The 15,597-nt window shown below is 46.6% G+C and overlaps 2 protein-coding genes across 3 annotated transcripts in view; one reads left to right on the top strand and one right to left on the bottom strand.

Annotated features, from left to right (window-relative positions):
* Nucleotides 1-9,999, top strand: part of LOC105559886 (neuroligin-4, X-linked-like) — a 219,902-nt gene extending 209,903 nt beyond the window's left edge. For both annotated transcript variants that reach the window (XM_012008519.1, XM_012008520.1), the window contains 5 exons: nt 2,518-2,710; nt 3,720-4,164; nt 7,187-7,460; nt 7,945-8,091; nt 8,738-9,999. In XM_012008519.1, the coding sequence (XP_011863909.1) occupies nt 2,518-2,710; nt 3,720-4,164; nt 7,187-7,460; nt 7,945-8,091; nt 8,738-9,402 (1,724 nt within the window). In that variant the 3' untranslated portion in view covers nt 9,403-9,999. The remainder of the gene's footprint in view (nt 1-2,517; nt 2,711-3,719; nt 4,165-7,186; nt 7,461-7,944; nt 8,092-8,737) is intronic.
* Nucleotides 10,000-12,495: 2,496 nt separating this feature from the next.
* LOC105559891 (la protein homolog) lies at nt 12,496-14,906 on the bottom strand (the record flags this gene model as incomplete). The annotated part of the gene is made up of 6 exons (XM_012008530.1): nt 12,496-12,793; nt 13,014-13,149; nt 13,239-13,496; nt 13,595-13,673; nt 13,767-13,909; nt 14,523-14,906. Coding segments are annotated over 6 exons (1,080 nt in total), but the record flags the coding sequence as incomplete, so codon positions are not given.
* Nucleotides 14,907-15,597: the final 691 nt, after the last annotated feature.

The following is a 15,597-nucleotide window of genomic DNA, read 5'->3' as shown; positions in this document are numbered from 1 at the left end:
ATATAGAAAAATAAATATTGAGTGAACATAAATTAGTGTTGCTATTTAATGCACGACGTGAGAGAGATTCGTCCAATCGAAAGATTAATTCACACTCTCGATCTTGGGACAAAATCAATTTTCTCGGAATTTATCAATAATGCCTCATAAACGAATAATCCGAGATGAGCCATTCTTACCTCGTTAGAAGCGCTGAAATCTTAGCTTTCCAACGAGACCAAGATCATCTTGCTACGATTTTTCTGTGCGACGATTTTGACGATTATATCGGCTCGCGATCTCGATCTCGGGACAAAATCAATTTTATTTTTGTAATTAATTAATGAAATCTCGTAAACTAATAATCCGAGATAAGCGATTCTTATCTCGTTGGAAGCGCTGAAATCTTAGCTTTCCAACGAGATCAGGATCATCTTGCTACGATTTTTCTGTGCGAAGTTATTGACGATTATATCGACTCGCGATCTCTTAATCCTGAGATAGAAGCAGCAGACGACGCGTATGCGGCGTCTCGCGCAGCGGTGTTTACTACCGAACCCCTGTGCCTCGTATGTTTTGATGCCAGTTTTTTGGGGACGTAGTACACTTGCGTAATACTCGCGTAAAACTCGCGCGGCCTTCATTCATGAATGGTGCGCGCGCGCCCGATTTTTAAAACGCTATAACTCGGCGAAAAATCGACGTAGCGACACGAACCAAAAACCAATCTTCTTCGTTTCGCATCTCGCAGATGTCTATACTGAATATGTATGCCCTTATCATAAAACTTACACACGACAATGGAATAAAAAGTAAAATTCTGAAATATAAATTATACGTGTAACTGCTAAATATAAAAATTGGCTGACAAACTATAATATTAGACTGTATAGCAAGATTGCCCAATAAAATTGTAATATTGAATATAGAACAACGGCTAATGTAACGCCAATGTTACGTATCAATAATTGCATGGTATTGCATTTACATTATTTCCAAATACTACGCCAATACTTTGTGCTATCCGGGCTTTATCGACACTTTATATTATAATTCAACTACAGATTTAATATTTTTATTTTCATTGCGAGAAAGTAACTGCAAAGTAACGATTCGTTTTTTCTTTTCAGAATTAGTAATTTGTAACTGTAACTAGTTACAATTTTAGCGAAAAAACTGTAACTGTAACTAGATATTTTTTTAAAGTAACTTTCCCAACCCTGTAATATACTACTAAAAATGTTATAAGGACGATCTCAGTATGTCAAATACAGCACGTTTATTCGCGTAGTATGAGTATAGAATATTCAAATGATATCATGTGCTGTGTGGAGTGAGAGGGAGAGGGTAGAGATTTCGTGTATTGCAAGTTGGAGATGCGATCGCTCGTCATTCCCCGTTCGAGGAGACCAAATCCGGAAAAATATCGGGCAATTTGCTAATCCCCGCTTTCGTTTGATCGAGAAATTGAACCCCCCCCCTCCTCCCTCTGTGAAGAAAAAAAGAGCGCGGATAATAAACGCCGGGCGAAAGCTATCCAACGGCGCGCTGCCTGGACCCGGGTTGCGATTTATATCGGACGAGTACCACTCGCAAGAAATTAAACGCGCGCGCGCGAATGTCGAGCATGTAAAGTCGTAAAGTACAAATATTTGTGCCGCGCATCAACGATACGCGGGGTGTTTATGTTGGACACATATTGCCTAATATTTCTCCGCGGCGCGGGGAAGCGAGCGCGCCCGCTCGCGCCGATGTTTGCATTCGAAACAGCGATTTTCATAAAGAAACCAGTGACGTTCGATAAACGACTTTAGCGTCAGCATAAATGTTTGCCGGCGAATGTGATTTTCCGGCTGGTAACCGGAATACGCGCTGGAGATACCATCAAACGCGATATTGGCGCGCCGCTTGAAACACGCCCTCCCCCCTGCCCCTGGCTGCGTTACGTCATAAAATTCAGCTTATTAAAAGCGAGATTAATTAGGTTGCGCAATATCCTTTTCAATTAGCATGAATTTTCCGCGGTGGCACGATTTCCCGCGTTTCACCGTTCGCCGCCGGCCGCCCAAGTGACGTGCGATATTAATTGCGCCGCCTAGAAAATTTCCTCGCCTGTACACGCCCGAGCGGGGATTTATCGAAAATTGCCCGACGTGCCTCGCCGTGACGACCAATTCAATCGCCGTCGCGTTTTTAACAGTTTTTAATCGTCCGATAATCGCGCGCGTTTCGGTTAATACGTTCGGATTTTCGACGCCCCGCGCGCAGGGAAAACAATCATCCCCGGCGTAGCGGCGGACGGTGGCGCGATCATATTTACGTCCGCCTCTAATTATCCATGCGAGGATAATAACCATTTGGGGCAACTCCCGTCGGGCTCATCGCTTCCGCTCCGATCGGCCGGAAGCTGACGATATCCTGCCGTGTTAGCCCGCGTACACTCGATGCACGCGAGTTCGGTGCCGCGCGGAGCAAAGGGATCCCTTCCGCGCCTACTCGCTCTCCCGCGTGGCACCCAGCCGTCTGTTCCTTCCGCAGGATTATTTCACCGCGTGGTGCTGTCCAGCGGCTCGGCGCTGAGTCCCTGGGCCTCCGTGCACGACCCGAACGACCTCCGGGCGAAGATCGGCGAGCAGATGGGCTGCTCGACCGAGTCCGACGAGGACATAGCCGACTGCCTCCGAGGGGTGCCTCTGAAGACCCTCATGGACGTGCAACTGCCGGAAATCAGGTGGGCGCTTAGACACGCGGACGGCTAGAGATCCTGAAATCGGAGACTGGCCGGAATTCCCGCGAGTGAGAGAGAAGCATAGGCTATACCTCGCAGGAATTTGACCAACTCTTATGGCCAGTCACTGATTACAGGGTCCCTACCGAGGGCGAGCGTCACACTCGTTCCGCCCCCGCGTTCGCGACGGGGGAAAATTAAAATAATGAAATATGTATCGCGAAATTGGTACAGATGGAATGCATCGATACCTCTTTTCCATCTTTTTATTTATGATAGCACGTCGATGTAATAAATATTACCTCGGAATCGCCCCGTTTGTGCCACACATATATATATATATATATATATATATATATATATATTGCAGGATTCATATTCATCGCCTGAATATTAGAGCTGTGCATTTCGATGGAAAAGTGGAAAATGCCGGATTGTAAAAAATTCAGCAGATATGATTGATACGTTGAAAAAATGACGTCTGGCCAACGCAGCCGGCAATTACTGCGTTACAAATTCATAACGATTTCATGAGTTCACGGCTCTGCGGTGAATTATGACGAAGCGTCGAGACTGCGCGTCAGCGCGTATTCGAAGATCTCGCGGCGTTACGAATTGTCGCGGCTCTTTTTCGCGCGTCCGCGGGGAGAAGCGCGATCGGAATCCGGGGGTAGGTCGGCTGGGATCTTAAATTGAATTTCGACGCTCGTTCGCGGTCGCTCGCCGGATTAACCATTAAGCCGCGCGAGCGCATCCGCGAGTATATTTACCGCGAGGCTCGAAATGAAATCTGCGATACTACTAATTGCGAGGATAATCACGGCGCGCGCGCGCACGCTAAATTATTATCGGATTACCGTCGGATCGTGGCGGGTTAATAGCCCTCGCTTTATTGATTTAATACCCTTATTATATCAATTTAGCGTCGCGAGCACCCCGCTCGCACGAGCCCAGAGGCCGCTCTGAATTTTCCCGTTCGCCCCCCCCCCCCGCGTTTTGTGTCCCCCTTCAGATTCGTGCCCCGCGTCGGGCCCGGCCTGCCGGTGGACCAGAACAACCCCGACCCGGGTCTGGACATGGAGCGCGCGAGCGACGCGTTCATCAAGGTGCCGCTGGTCCTGGGCGTCTCCACGACCGAGTCGAATCTCGACTTCAACAACAACGACATACAGTTCGGCTTCGAGGAGGATCACCGGAATCGCATCCTGCGCACCTTCATCCGCAACGCCTACGTCTACCATCTCAACGAGATCTTCTCGGCGGTGAGAAACGAGTACACGGACTGGGATAAGCCGGTGCTCCACCCGATCATAATACGGGACTCGACCATGGAGGCGCTGAGCGACGGCCACACGGTCGCGCCTCTCATGAGAATCGCCTTCTACCACGCCAGGCGGGGCGCCAAGACGTACTTTTACCACTTCAATCATCAGTCCAAGGACAGCGGCTACGTGCAGGTAAGACGCATTCCTTATCACGTTCTATCGTGCAATCGCGCTCACTTGAATCGTTGCTTCACCTTCCCGTACACCCGAATAATTACCAGTATTATGCTTTGGAGTTTCCTACACGGGGCGAAGTTTTTCTTCAAATGTATCCCGAAAATGACGCGATCGCGGGACAACGCGGCATTTTCAAGAATTTTATGAGTTTTTTGAAATTTTACCATACACCCATCTACCTAGTCGGTTTAAAACGTTTTGCGGCGTTGTTCGACGCCCTCCCTCCACCTATTTCGGTCCTCTGCATCCTCTGGTGACAGATTTCTTTCGCGCGTGGCTTTACGGACCATTTGTTGCCACTCCAACATTGGTCTTCCTCTCCTTCTTTTTCCCATCGGCTGCCACTCCTTTTACCATACATTCTACTAGTAATTATAATATTGCACGTCTCGTTATCGATGATAGTATTGTAGTTATGCTTGCCATGCCTAACATCACAACGTTTAAAACCTAGTACATTTGACTAAATTGGCGCTCTTCGTCATTTTATCCCTAGAATGCCCCTTTTATCTTCACGTTGTTTCGTTGTGCCGAAGCATCGACACGTTTTTTTCGTTAGTCCTCAAAAAATCCGGAAAAATAATTCCGGCTCCTGGAAAACCTTGAAAGAGTCAAGGAATTTTTTTCATCGAGTTTGCTGAACACCCTGTAGTAGAATGTACGGTAAAATTTCAAAAGACTCTCACGCACAGTTGTTCAAAATGCCATGGTGTCCGGCGATTTTCAGGGTAAATTTTAAGAGAAAAGTCTCTTAAATCTGTATCTGATTGATACCGGCCGTATTGCTCTTTCCCTGAACGCAGGTGCCACATAGCATAAGAAGAAGAAAATGGTGGAGCCTGATTCACTATCCAAGCTCAACGCACTTACACCTTTTATACCCATTGACCTACGTGCAACGAACTACCTAACGATCCTTCTTGTCATCCCTATTTCCTACTACTCATCCTCTAACATTATTTATCCTCTCTCTCCTTCCGCCTCTTCCTCTCTCCTCGGTCCTCAGCCTGCGCGTCTTCCTCGCGTTCTCCTTATTTTCTCGGCTCTTCTTAATCCTTGGAGTGTTTCCCCCGGTACTTTCTTTCTTCCTACCTCTTTGCCGCTTCGGTTTACTGTGCCAAGACACTCATTTTACACTTAAATACCGAGTCTCACAGCTCTTCTCTCAAGTAGCCAACGATAAGGAATCTCGCGAGAGACGCGAGAGATTCCCGGGTGAAATTCGCGCGGCAGCGGGAGGGCGGCGAGAAATCGCGTAATTTAGCGCCGTCGATCGACGCGAGGGGTAAGCCCGCGGTATCTCGAGGCGTCGATTTTTCTCCCCGTCGTGAAGCGATATCGTCCCGCTGCTAACACAGGCCATCGCGCGCCACTGCTGGCGCGCGAGGCGGAGGGCGGGGCGGAGCGGGGGTGAGCAAAAGAGGTAGAGACTGCTTAAGTCTGAGTTAACTCCATTAACTTGACGTCCCGAAGAGAGACTAACGTTCGCTCTCGACACCTAGGTGGTCCGCCGGGCACTTCCAGTTAAGGAAGCAACCCGTTCAGCCCCTACCCGCGCCCTCGCCCGATCCCACGTCCCCGTAGCTCATCCGTCTCACTCTGCGTCGCGCCCGATCTATACCCGGGCTGGTAACCGCTGGCCATGACTTCACGATGAAGACACTGATTTAATAAAACGCCCCGGAGCGACCCGCGCGCACCGTGTTCGCATTTTGTCTCGGGAATGACGGGGCTTTGTCACGCTTGACATAATAATATCGGGGAGGACAAGAAAGAAATTGTTATATCGGCCAATTTGTAAGGTCGCTGCCAAGCGGCGCGTTAAAGTCGCGACGGGGAGACAGATTGACGTTTTCAATTTGGAGGGAAAGAGGATCGCCTCGGGAGCTCGTCAAAGAAAGAAAAAAAAATGCTCGTACGGCTCGTGCTTGCCGGATATTTAAGGAAACGAGCCGTCTCCGATGCGGGGGGCGCATTATCCTTCCCGCGGCATTATCCGCCCGGCGTGTGGAAGGGCGCGTAGAAACGCGTCACGTCGGCTCCCAAAAGTTGTTTAATCCCGCCCGGCGAAGGGACGGCGCGGGGGGGACGCGAGTGGCCGTGTAAGTTAACAGCGTTTCAGAGCACCGACGTTATTTCCTCGCCCTATCCCGTCCACGTGTGCGAAACGAGATTTAATTAAGCGCCCGCCGAAAGATTCGCCCTTCAACGAGTTCGCGTAATCGCCGACTGACCCTGCGTCGCTTTAAACATCAACGCGATTTCGGAACTCGTCTGGCGCACCAGCGCGTCGCCGAAGCGATCCAAAAAAAAGGACGGGCGAATTAAGAGAGAGAGAGAGAGAGGGGGTGGGAGACAAAGGCGAGAAAAAGCCGCGCCGAAGGGAGATAAGAAAGCGATATCAAGACCACTGAATGCAAATGCGATGAATTTATTTGAATTGTTAATCGCGGCGCTTTCCGCCCGCCACGCGGTCCCCCCTCCGGCGGCATTCTTTCCCGCCGCGCGTTTCACGCGTGCTAATGGGGATCAGTGCGGTATAGCACGCGGTGCCATTTCACGCGGACGACACGGTGGACAATTTCGCCGTCCGATATTACGCGCGGCGCAACGCCGGAGAGACACGGTCCCTCTCCCCCTGGCCACGAGTCCTAGGCGATCGCCGCGGTTCTATTAATTAACTAAAATTCTAGTAATTGGCTATCAACAATTAACTGATGTTCTGTTTCGGCTAATTAAATAAAACAATCGCCAATAGCCGATAATGATTTAACAGCCGTCGCGAATTACGAATTGCTGCGATCGCAGGGAGAGCGAGGTGGACTTACAGTAAATATTACAATAGGCTCGCGCCTACGATTGCACGTAGCGCCGGCCGTGTAATTATCGATTACGGAGCTCGGGGGATGCTCCGGGTATGTTCCCCCGATTCTCTCTCTCTCTCTTTCTCTCTGAACGGAGGAAATCCTCATTGCAGCGCCTGGGGAGCGTTCGTGGGGAGGACATACCGTATATTTTCGGGCTGCCGTTGGTGGCAGGCGGGGCTTTCTTCCCGCGGAATTATTCCCGACAAGACCAGGGCGTTGCGGAGGCCGTGCTCACCTTCTTCACCAATTTCGCCAAGACCGGCAACCCGAACGAGCCGCACAAGATCGAGTCGGTCGACTACGGCACGCCGAAGGAGAAGACGCGATTCCGCGGTCTCACTTGGGAACAATATGAGACAGGATCTCAGCAGTATCTCACGATAGGTACGTTACGTCGCCCCGCGCCCGAGAGCGGCGCGGTGAGAAAAGGAGTTCTCTCCCCGTCCCGTTATTTTTCGATAAATTTAATTTTCCGCAAAGCGCCTTCTTCCCCTTCGTTTCCTCGCGCCGGAATGGTCGCGCGATCTTTTTAAATCCCCCCGAGAGTTTCCGCAGAAATTTGATTGTGTACGGTGGACTTTGTCCGCCGCGGTCTCTTTGAAATTTCCCGGAGAAGTTTAATTGCACGCAAGGGCGCGGGTCCTTTTCCAACAAAATGCGAAATTATTCTCCGATAATAATTATGTAGATATTCTTGGGTGCATTCGATAATTACAACCGATTCGCTATTCGCAATTATTCGCGACGATACGTTGCTCAGTCGCGCATTCACGATTGATTAATACGTAATGACTGTCCTTTGGCGAGCGGATATGGATAATTATCGGGGGAGAGCCGGGCGCTTTTAACTATCGAAATTTTATTTCAGCGTTGAAGCCGAAGATGAAGAGCCATTATCGCGGCCACAAAATGGCCGTGTGGCTTAACTTGATACCGCAGCTCCATCGTCCCGGCGACGACGACGTTTCTATGCGGCATCATCACTTCCGGGAACGAGGCGATCATTATTACGCAGGTGAGGTCGCGCTAGGAAGGAAACTCTCCAAGGCCTGGTCTCACCAACGTCGCTTAACTTTAAGCTTAGCTTCATTCATTCTTTGTCTCTTTCCAACTGTTACTTTAGCAAGAGACAAACGTGAATTAGACTAAGATCAAAGTTAAACGACGCTTGGTGAAACTGGGCCTCAGGTTTCACCAACGTTGTTTAACTTTAAGCTTAGCTTACTTCATTCTTCGTCTCTCTTTCCGACTGTTACTTTAGAAAGAGACAAACGTGAATTAGACTAAGATTAAAGTTAAGCGACGTTTGGTGAAACTGGGTCTTAAAGTCAGCCGGTGGAGTATCACTGAAACAGGACTTAATCTTAGTCTAATTCACGTTTGTCTCTTTCTAAGGTATAATAGAATGAATTAGGCTGAGTTTAAAGTTAAACAACGTGAACAGTCACTGATTTACAGTTATAAGTATACACCCAGAAAAGTCTTATTTAAGTCAAACAAATGAGATACGTTGGAATCGTGTATCTTTAATATTTCAGTGCTATACTTATAACTGCAAATCAACGACTGTTCACTGTCTTCGGCGATAATTCACCGATTGACTTTTTAGAGGGAAGGATTACCGCTCAGTCGTCATCCCTCGCGCTCTGTTATCATTCCAGGGCCGGTTCGGGACGAGTGGTACACGCCGCTGCCGCTGACGGGCACGACTCGGACGAGCTCGTCCTCGACCACCGCCTGCAGCACATCGACGGGCGGCGAGGACGGCCTCGTCGAGGACATCACGCCGATCCTCGACGATTCCGAGGACGACGCCGAGCTGCTGCAGAGACTGGCGTCCCGTCACTACTACAGCACGACCACCGCCCTGGGGATCACCGTGGGCGTCGGCTGCATCCTCCTGGTTCTGAATATGCTCATCTTCGCCGGCATCTATTATCAGCGGGACCGCGACAAGAAGCGCGCCGCGATGGATTGCAGGCCGAACGGGCAGGAGTCCCTGCCGATGACCACCCGGACGTCTATGAAGCCTTCCGAGAATCCGCGGCCCGTTCAGGAGCCACCCCCCTCGTACACTACCCTCGCGAGAAGCCCCTCCATCCAGGAGCAGCAGCAGCAGCTCCAGCTCGCCCAGTGCCAGGACGGCCAGGACTGCCAGGACGGCGAGCAGCTGAGTAGGAAAGATCCGAGATCCGGTCACGGGGCCAGCGGCAACGCCGTCCCTCCGAAACCGCCCGCCAGGACCACCAGCTCGCTCACCGCCGCCGCCGCCGGCAGCACCAACACCATCAAGAAACGCGTGCAGATACAAGAGATATCCGTATAGCATTAGGGGTTGCCCCCAGAGGGCAACGCGCGGACGAAGAGGGTGACCTTCGTGGACGCGGAGAGGGCCACCACGGAGTCCAGATTTTGAACGGTGCTCCCCTTCATCGCTCGTCGGACAGTGGCCGGATTTGAGCGTAGACTCGAATTCGGCGGACGAAGAGGGCTCGCAGTGTGCATTGCGTGCGTGCGTGTGCGTGTGTGAATTGTAGCGCGTCGGATAAGCCACGTACGGCCGAAGGGAGGATGGCGTGTTCGACCGCAGTCGGACGTTACTACTAAGAACGGGCCGATTATCGCCGACCGTTACTAACTGACTATAACGCGCTACTGAACTGTTATTACCAGCTGGATTGCGCCCGGCTGCTACTACTTAGGGAACTGTGCGACCGGTTCTTCCCACCGGTAGAAATATAAGATTGCATTGCACGTGGTCGTTACTTCTAATAGAGACGTGGATTGTACGTAGTTGCCACTTGTAAAAGAGACGGGATGTATCTCTCGATGGATTTTAAGGAACGTGATCGCCGAGGCCCGGTTTCACCAAACGTTGCTTAACTTTGATCTTAGTTTAATTCATGTTTGTTTCTAAACTATTCTAGAGTAACAGTTGAAGAGCGACAAAGAACGAATTGAGCTGAGCTCAAGCCGACGTTGGTGAAACCGGGGGGGGGGGCTAGGGTACTCGTCGTAACGCGTGACTCTATTACGTAATGTATCCGAGTGCTCAAAAAGTATTTTATTCAAAGGACTTTCCTCGCGATTGAGGATATCGATGCGATGTCTCCCAGCCGGTTTAATTCGTCGGAATGAATCCCGATTCTCTCGGAGACCCTGGCAAATAGGTGGCCTTAAGTATCGCTGCAGAGGGCATAAAGGAAGCGTGTCGATATCTTCGATGTCACAGAACAGGGCGCTTGACGGGGGATTATCGAGACGAGAGACGTATAATGGAATTCTGGCTAAAAAGCTCCAAATCGAATTCTCCGTTAAAAAGCAATTATACGTATAAGAATACCCGTGCGCGGGTGTGCGCGTCGATGCACGGTAATCGACCACGACTCTGATCTAAGAGATCTCGAAGCGGAATCGGAATACCAAAGCCGCGTACACGGTCGCATACCATCATCTCGACGATTGCTTTGTAAAGGCATCGATTGGGGGGGCAAGAGGCACTCGATTCGAAGCGGATCAAACGGATCGAGCGCGATAAGCGCTCCCCGTTATTCGCGAGTGAAACGAATACGGTGTACGAGGGCACGGTCTCTGCAAAGCGAAGGCGCACTCGTCGTTTCCGCCCTGGCGACACGCAGTTAACTACATCCCTCGTAACGTGTAATTCCGATCCTGCCGGAGGAGAACGGCTTAATAGCGCTCGCGAGTGCTCGCCAAGTTTATTCGGGCGGAAAGCGCGATTCTCCAGCCCGGCGTTACCTGTCGCGCAAGTGCGCAATCACGAGTGCATTCGACAGAGGAGAGAGCCGGTGGGGAATGGCGCCGGGGAACGCGACGACTTTCGAGAGGGCGGACTCGACCTTACCGCTGAGTGTTCTTCTCGTAGAGAATAGTCCGACAGCCATAAGTATCGTACGGTGGCCACGGAATCGCGGCTGGAACTCCTCGTCTGATGATATATACACACACACATCCTCTCGCGTTTCTCGCCCGCGAGCCTCTGCGATTCACCACGCATCTTGTATATTCTCCTCCACTTTAACATGCAAAACAATGTACGAGTACTAGACAGTATTTGACATCAAGGAAAATTTAAGTATCGAGTGTGTCTGTATGTTTCTTTCATTTGAAAGACTTGAATTAATATTACACCGCACAATTAAGTCTTTTCACCTTCGTGGATAGCGGCGTAATTTTGAATCTCAAGTTATTTACGTGTACGAAGAGATGAAAACTTACAATGTGTTGAGGCGAGAGCTCGCTCGACGGCACTTGGATTCTTTCGAGCCCAAATTTATGCAACAATCTTGACAATTCCTTCGTACTGCCTTTTTAAATCGGAGATCATTGCCAAGAACAACTATCTGCTCAAAAACCGTAACAATAAAAGAAGTAATTTCTCTTAAAGTAGGATTAAAGCTGTCGACTTCTATAGGACTCTTTCTCTCTTCTACGACCAAATATCTTAAGACGTGATCGCGCCCGTGTTTGCAGAGATACATTTTGTCTTTGTAGCGAGTTCTTAATCCCGAATTAATATTCATGACCTGAGATCGCTGAGACCACTAGACTCCACACAGATACCAAGTTTTGAAAGTCATCCTCATTGTGCGCAACCAAATCGGCCTGCGCGCGAAAATGAGATGCGCTCCTCAGGATACAATGGAATGCGAATAATCGATAATATCCGGCTTGACGAAACTCAGGCGCAGCAATACGAAAATCGGGAAACAGAGACACTGATAGATTTTTACACACTAAAAAGAAAAAAAGAATAACGTTTTGAGATTGCGTGGTAAGATTGTAACAAATTCATTCGTACATAACAATTAACGGGTGACGCTCGCGGGAACTGAATTTTCTAACAATTTAACTGTTATCCTAGAAGAAGAAAAAGACCTCGGAACTTTTTCCACCTAGAATGAGTTTCAAAATCATTAAATATTGAGAGACTGTCTAAAGAAATAAGATTAATCTAATCGATTACGTACGACTCCTCGGCACATGAAACTATACATATGTATCAATATGGTTAAGGTATGGTAAAGCTGTAATTAAGTACTACGTAGCGTTAATATGCACAGACTCGGTGTCGCGTAAAATCATATTGCCGACTACGATAGTTTTAAGTACGTCATTACGTGTAATTTTTCAAAGTAACTGTTCGCAGATGATATGATCTTTAACACGTTGTGATACTTGCGTGAAGGGTAGTATTGACGCACGTAAAGCGACAGTGAAATTTAAATACGTGTTATAGTCTAGAGAAACCAATTTGTAAATTTCACTGTACAACAAATAAATGACAATTTATAAAAATACACGGCGAGTCTTGTCTCTTTTCCCTTTGAATCACGTTCTTCGACTTTGAAAGTCGAAAAGTTCAACGTGAAGCATCGGATAATTGAAGAAAACGCACTTAACTCAAATATAGACGAGGCTATATTTTCGAAGTATCTAAAATATACATACATCAAAGAAAATGTAACAAAAAGTTGAAATGAAATTAGTTTCTAATATAATAAAATTATGCCTGCGGCATAATTTAGCGGTTCTCTCTTCTATATATTGTGAATGCATTGAAAATACAGTAAAATATACACTATGTGATTTTGAAGCCGCCAGGATGAAGCGATCTCAATCGATAGCTCTCTTCTTAGCCGGAGTCACATCACGAGAGGGACTATTGCCTCTTTTCTTTGTACCCCGCGCACGTCCTTTGAACATAAAGAACTTTGTTTGTACTTGCCTCTTTAAAGCGCAATATCATTTTGCAACGTAATAAAAAATTCAGATATTTTAAAAGTTTAACTCAACGAAATCCATGCACATAATTTATATGTTTGTTCATGATTTCTCAGTATTAGCATGGCTAAAGCATCATTATAATATATATGATAATCAACAATTACAGTATTTTTCAAAATGATCTTTTACCTTTCTTATTACCCCGCTTGGCCTTATGATACTTATTCTTCGAAGCTACCATATCTTCCATTGCTTTAGCGAGATACTTATTTTCCTCCTCGCCCTCGAGAAGTTTACAGGTAACTTCAATGTCCTTGATTACCACCTTGGAACACGATTAAAATGTTTGGCTCGATTGTAATTTCGAAAGCATTAAAGCAGCTATTGGAGAAACATTTTGCCGATATCCCTCACCTTGCCTTCGTTTGTCTTTTCTAACAAAGGTTTAGCGGCATTTTCCCCCTGCAGACGTATCCAGCCTTCCGTATTCCCCCTTTGGAAATCGATGTACGCAATATCGGCATCGAATTTATCTAAGCACTCTTTAATATCTTCTCTTGTACAGGTCTTGGAAACATTAGAAAAATAAATAACTGAACCTTTTGGCAATTTGTTCTCTGTCCCTGTAGATATTTGTTCTGTTTCATCGCCCTCCGACTCCTTTTCTTCTGTCTAAAAAAAATAATAAAGTTGTAATACGAAGTACAAGTGAAAGAATTTGGATTCAAAACGATAGATTATAATCACATCTATCTTCTACATTTGCTCACAGTTGATTTCTTCATTTTATCTGCTCTCTTTCTCCTACGTTCGTCCTTCTCTTGTGCTTTATCTGCATTATAAATCGCACTGCAAAATTTGTATCAGAATTACAATAAATATATTAACAGTATAAAGTATATGTATATTGTTATTTCTCTCTCCAGATATACTTTTACTTACGCCCATTTCCTTATCAATTCGGTCTCTTCATATTTGATGGATTCTACAGACATAAATGCTTTAGCGCTTTCAAGGGTCTCAAATTGCACAAAAACAGATCCTTTGAACTTAAAGACTTTATCTTTATCTTGATATTTTCTCATCTGCAAATCAAAATCATGTGTAAGATACTATTAATAATGTATTAAAATTATTTCTTGAAATCTATATTTATGTCTATATATATAAGATATTAAATCTGTCAAATAATTAGCTTAAGTAAATAGCCTAATGCAAGAAAAAAGAGCGGTTTAAAACTATTACATTGGTTACAATATTATTTGGTCTTACTTTGCCTGATTCAAAGCACAAGCAGGTGAAGATTTACTCGTGGCCCAAAAACATTTATATTTAAATTATTTTTATTGCGAAAAATATTACCTCAGCCAGGATTTGAACCTGGGACTTCCCTCAATCCGTGACGGGCGTCTTAGCCAACTCGACCACTGAGGCCGTGATAATATTATTCGCAATAATTGGTATAATACTTAAAGGAACGCTAGTTTCCAGGCAAGCGTTTAAAGAATAATAAACTTTCAAGTAAGGCCCCTAACTAAAACTAAACAACATATGAGAAAACGCCAATGTGGCGTTAATTAAAATACAAGATCTACAAGTTGGGCTACTTACACCTTGCCTTGCGACCCACATTGTCGTTTTCTCATATGTTGTTTAGTATTTATATTTACTTATTCTGTAACAGACAAGTATATTTACCACAATCGTTTCGTATGGCTTGTACTGCTCGAAAAAGGCAATCAGCTTGTCCATAGTTGTGTCGGTCAACGAAAAGCCTTTGACATAAACCGTTCGAGCTTCCTGAGCTTTCCTATATCCCTCGTTATATTCTGGCAAGGGATGCTTCAGCGAGCGACGTATCTTCTTCTTGTCCTCAGATACCTCCATGAGCTCGCTGGTCTCCAAAGCCTTCAGAATCGTGTCAACATTACTGCTGAGTGAGGCCAACTTTTTAAATTTTAACATAACGGTCATTGGAATCCAGCCTTCGTCCAGTTTCGCTTGCTCGATGAGAAATTTGTCCCTCTGCATATTTACATTGCCGAAGTAGTACTGTGGAAAAAAATTTTTTTTTAATATTAAATTTATTCACACATTTTCCAATGTTAGAGGCCGCATACAAGAGCGACGTGTGGCTTTGTATAAAAACGATAGACGCGGGCTGGTACTTGTAAGTGCCGGTTCTTACTTTAAGGTCTTGAGTAACGTCTCAAGTTGCTAATGTGGCTCCGACTAATTTAATTTAAGAAAATGACTTAAATACATAGAAACAAACTACGAATACCAGCTCAGGCAGGTTCCAGGTTTGATCTCGTCACGCAGTTCTGTTTTGTCAATAAGAAATTTGTCCCTCGGCAATATTTACATCGCCGACACGGTACTGCAAAGGGGAATTAAGGCTCGTCTACAATACATGAGGTAAGCCGGGCGTAAGAGTCTAGAACAAACTGGAACACAACGGAGTAGTCGTAGGAATGACAGTGTCACGTTGTCGGAGAAAGCGGTCATCTTGCTTTGAAATTAGCAAAAGGAGACTTTGCTGTGACATGGATTTCCATAAATTAAAAATATTAACAAGTGCCGGCTGTCGCGGCGGCGGAGTGATACAGTTTTTCTTGTACTCTGATCGGCCAGGCGTAAGAGTAGGAGTAGGAATTAAAATTACTTTAATTCGCTTACTCCTTTAAGGCCAATGTCCACGATGTTAGGACTTGGTCCAAGTTCTAGTTTCGAGAAATGTGTAGCCAATCAACTTGCAGCTCTTCCATAAAGC

The sequence above is a fragment of the Vollenhovia emeryi genome, unplaced genomic scaffold (assembly GCF_000949405.1).
Source record: "Vollenhovia emeryi isolate VEMERY1.0 unplaced genomic scaffold, V.emery_V1.0 DF939250.1, whole genome shotgun sequence".
In the NCBI taxonomy this organism is placed as follows: Eukaryota; Metazoa; Arthropoda; class Insecta; order Hymenoptera; family Formicidae; genus Vollenhovia; species Vollenhovia emeryi.
This window is presented reverse-complemented; position numbering and strand designations above follow the sequence as displayed.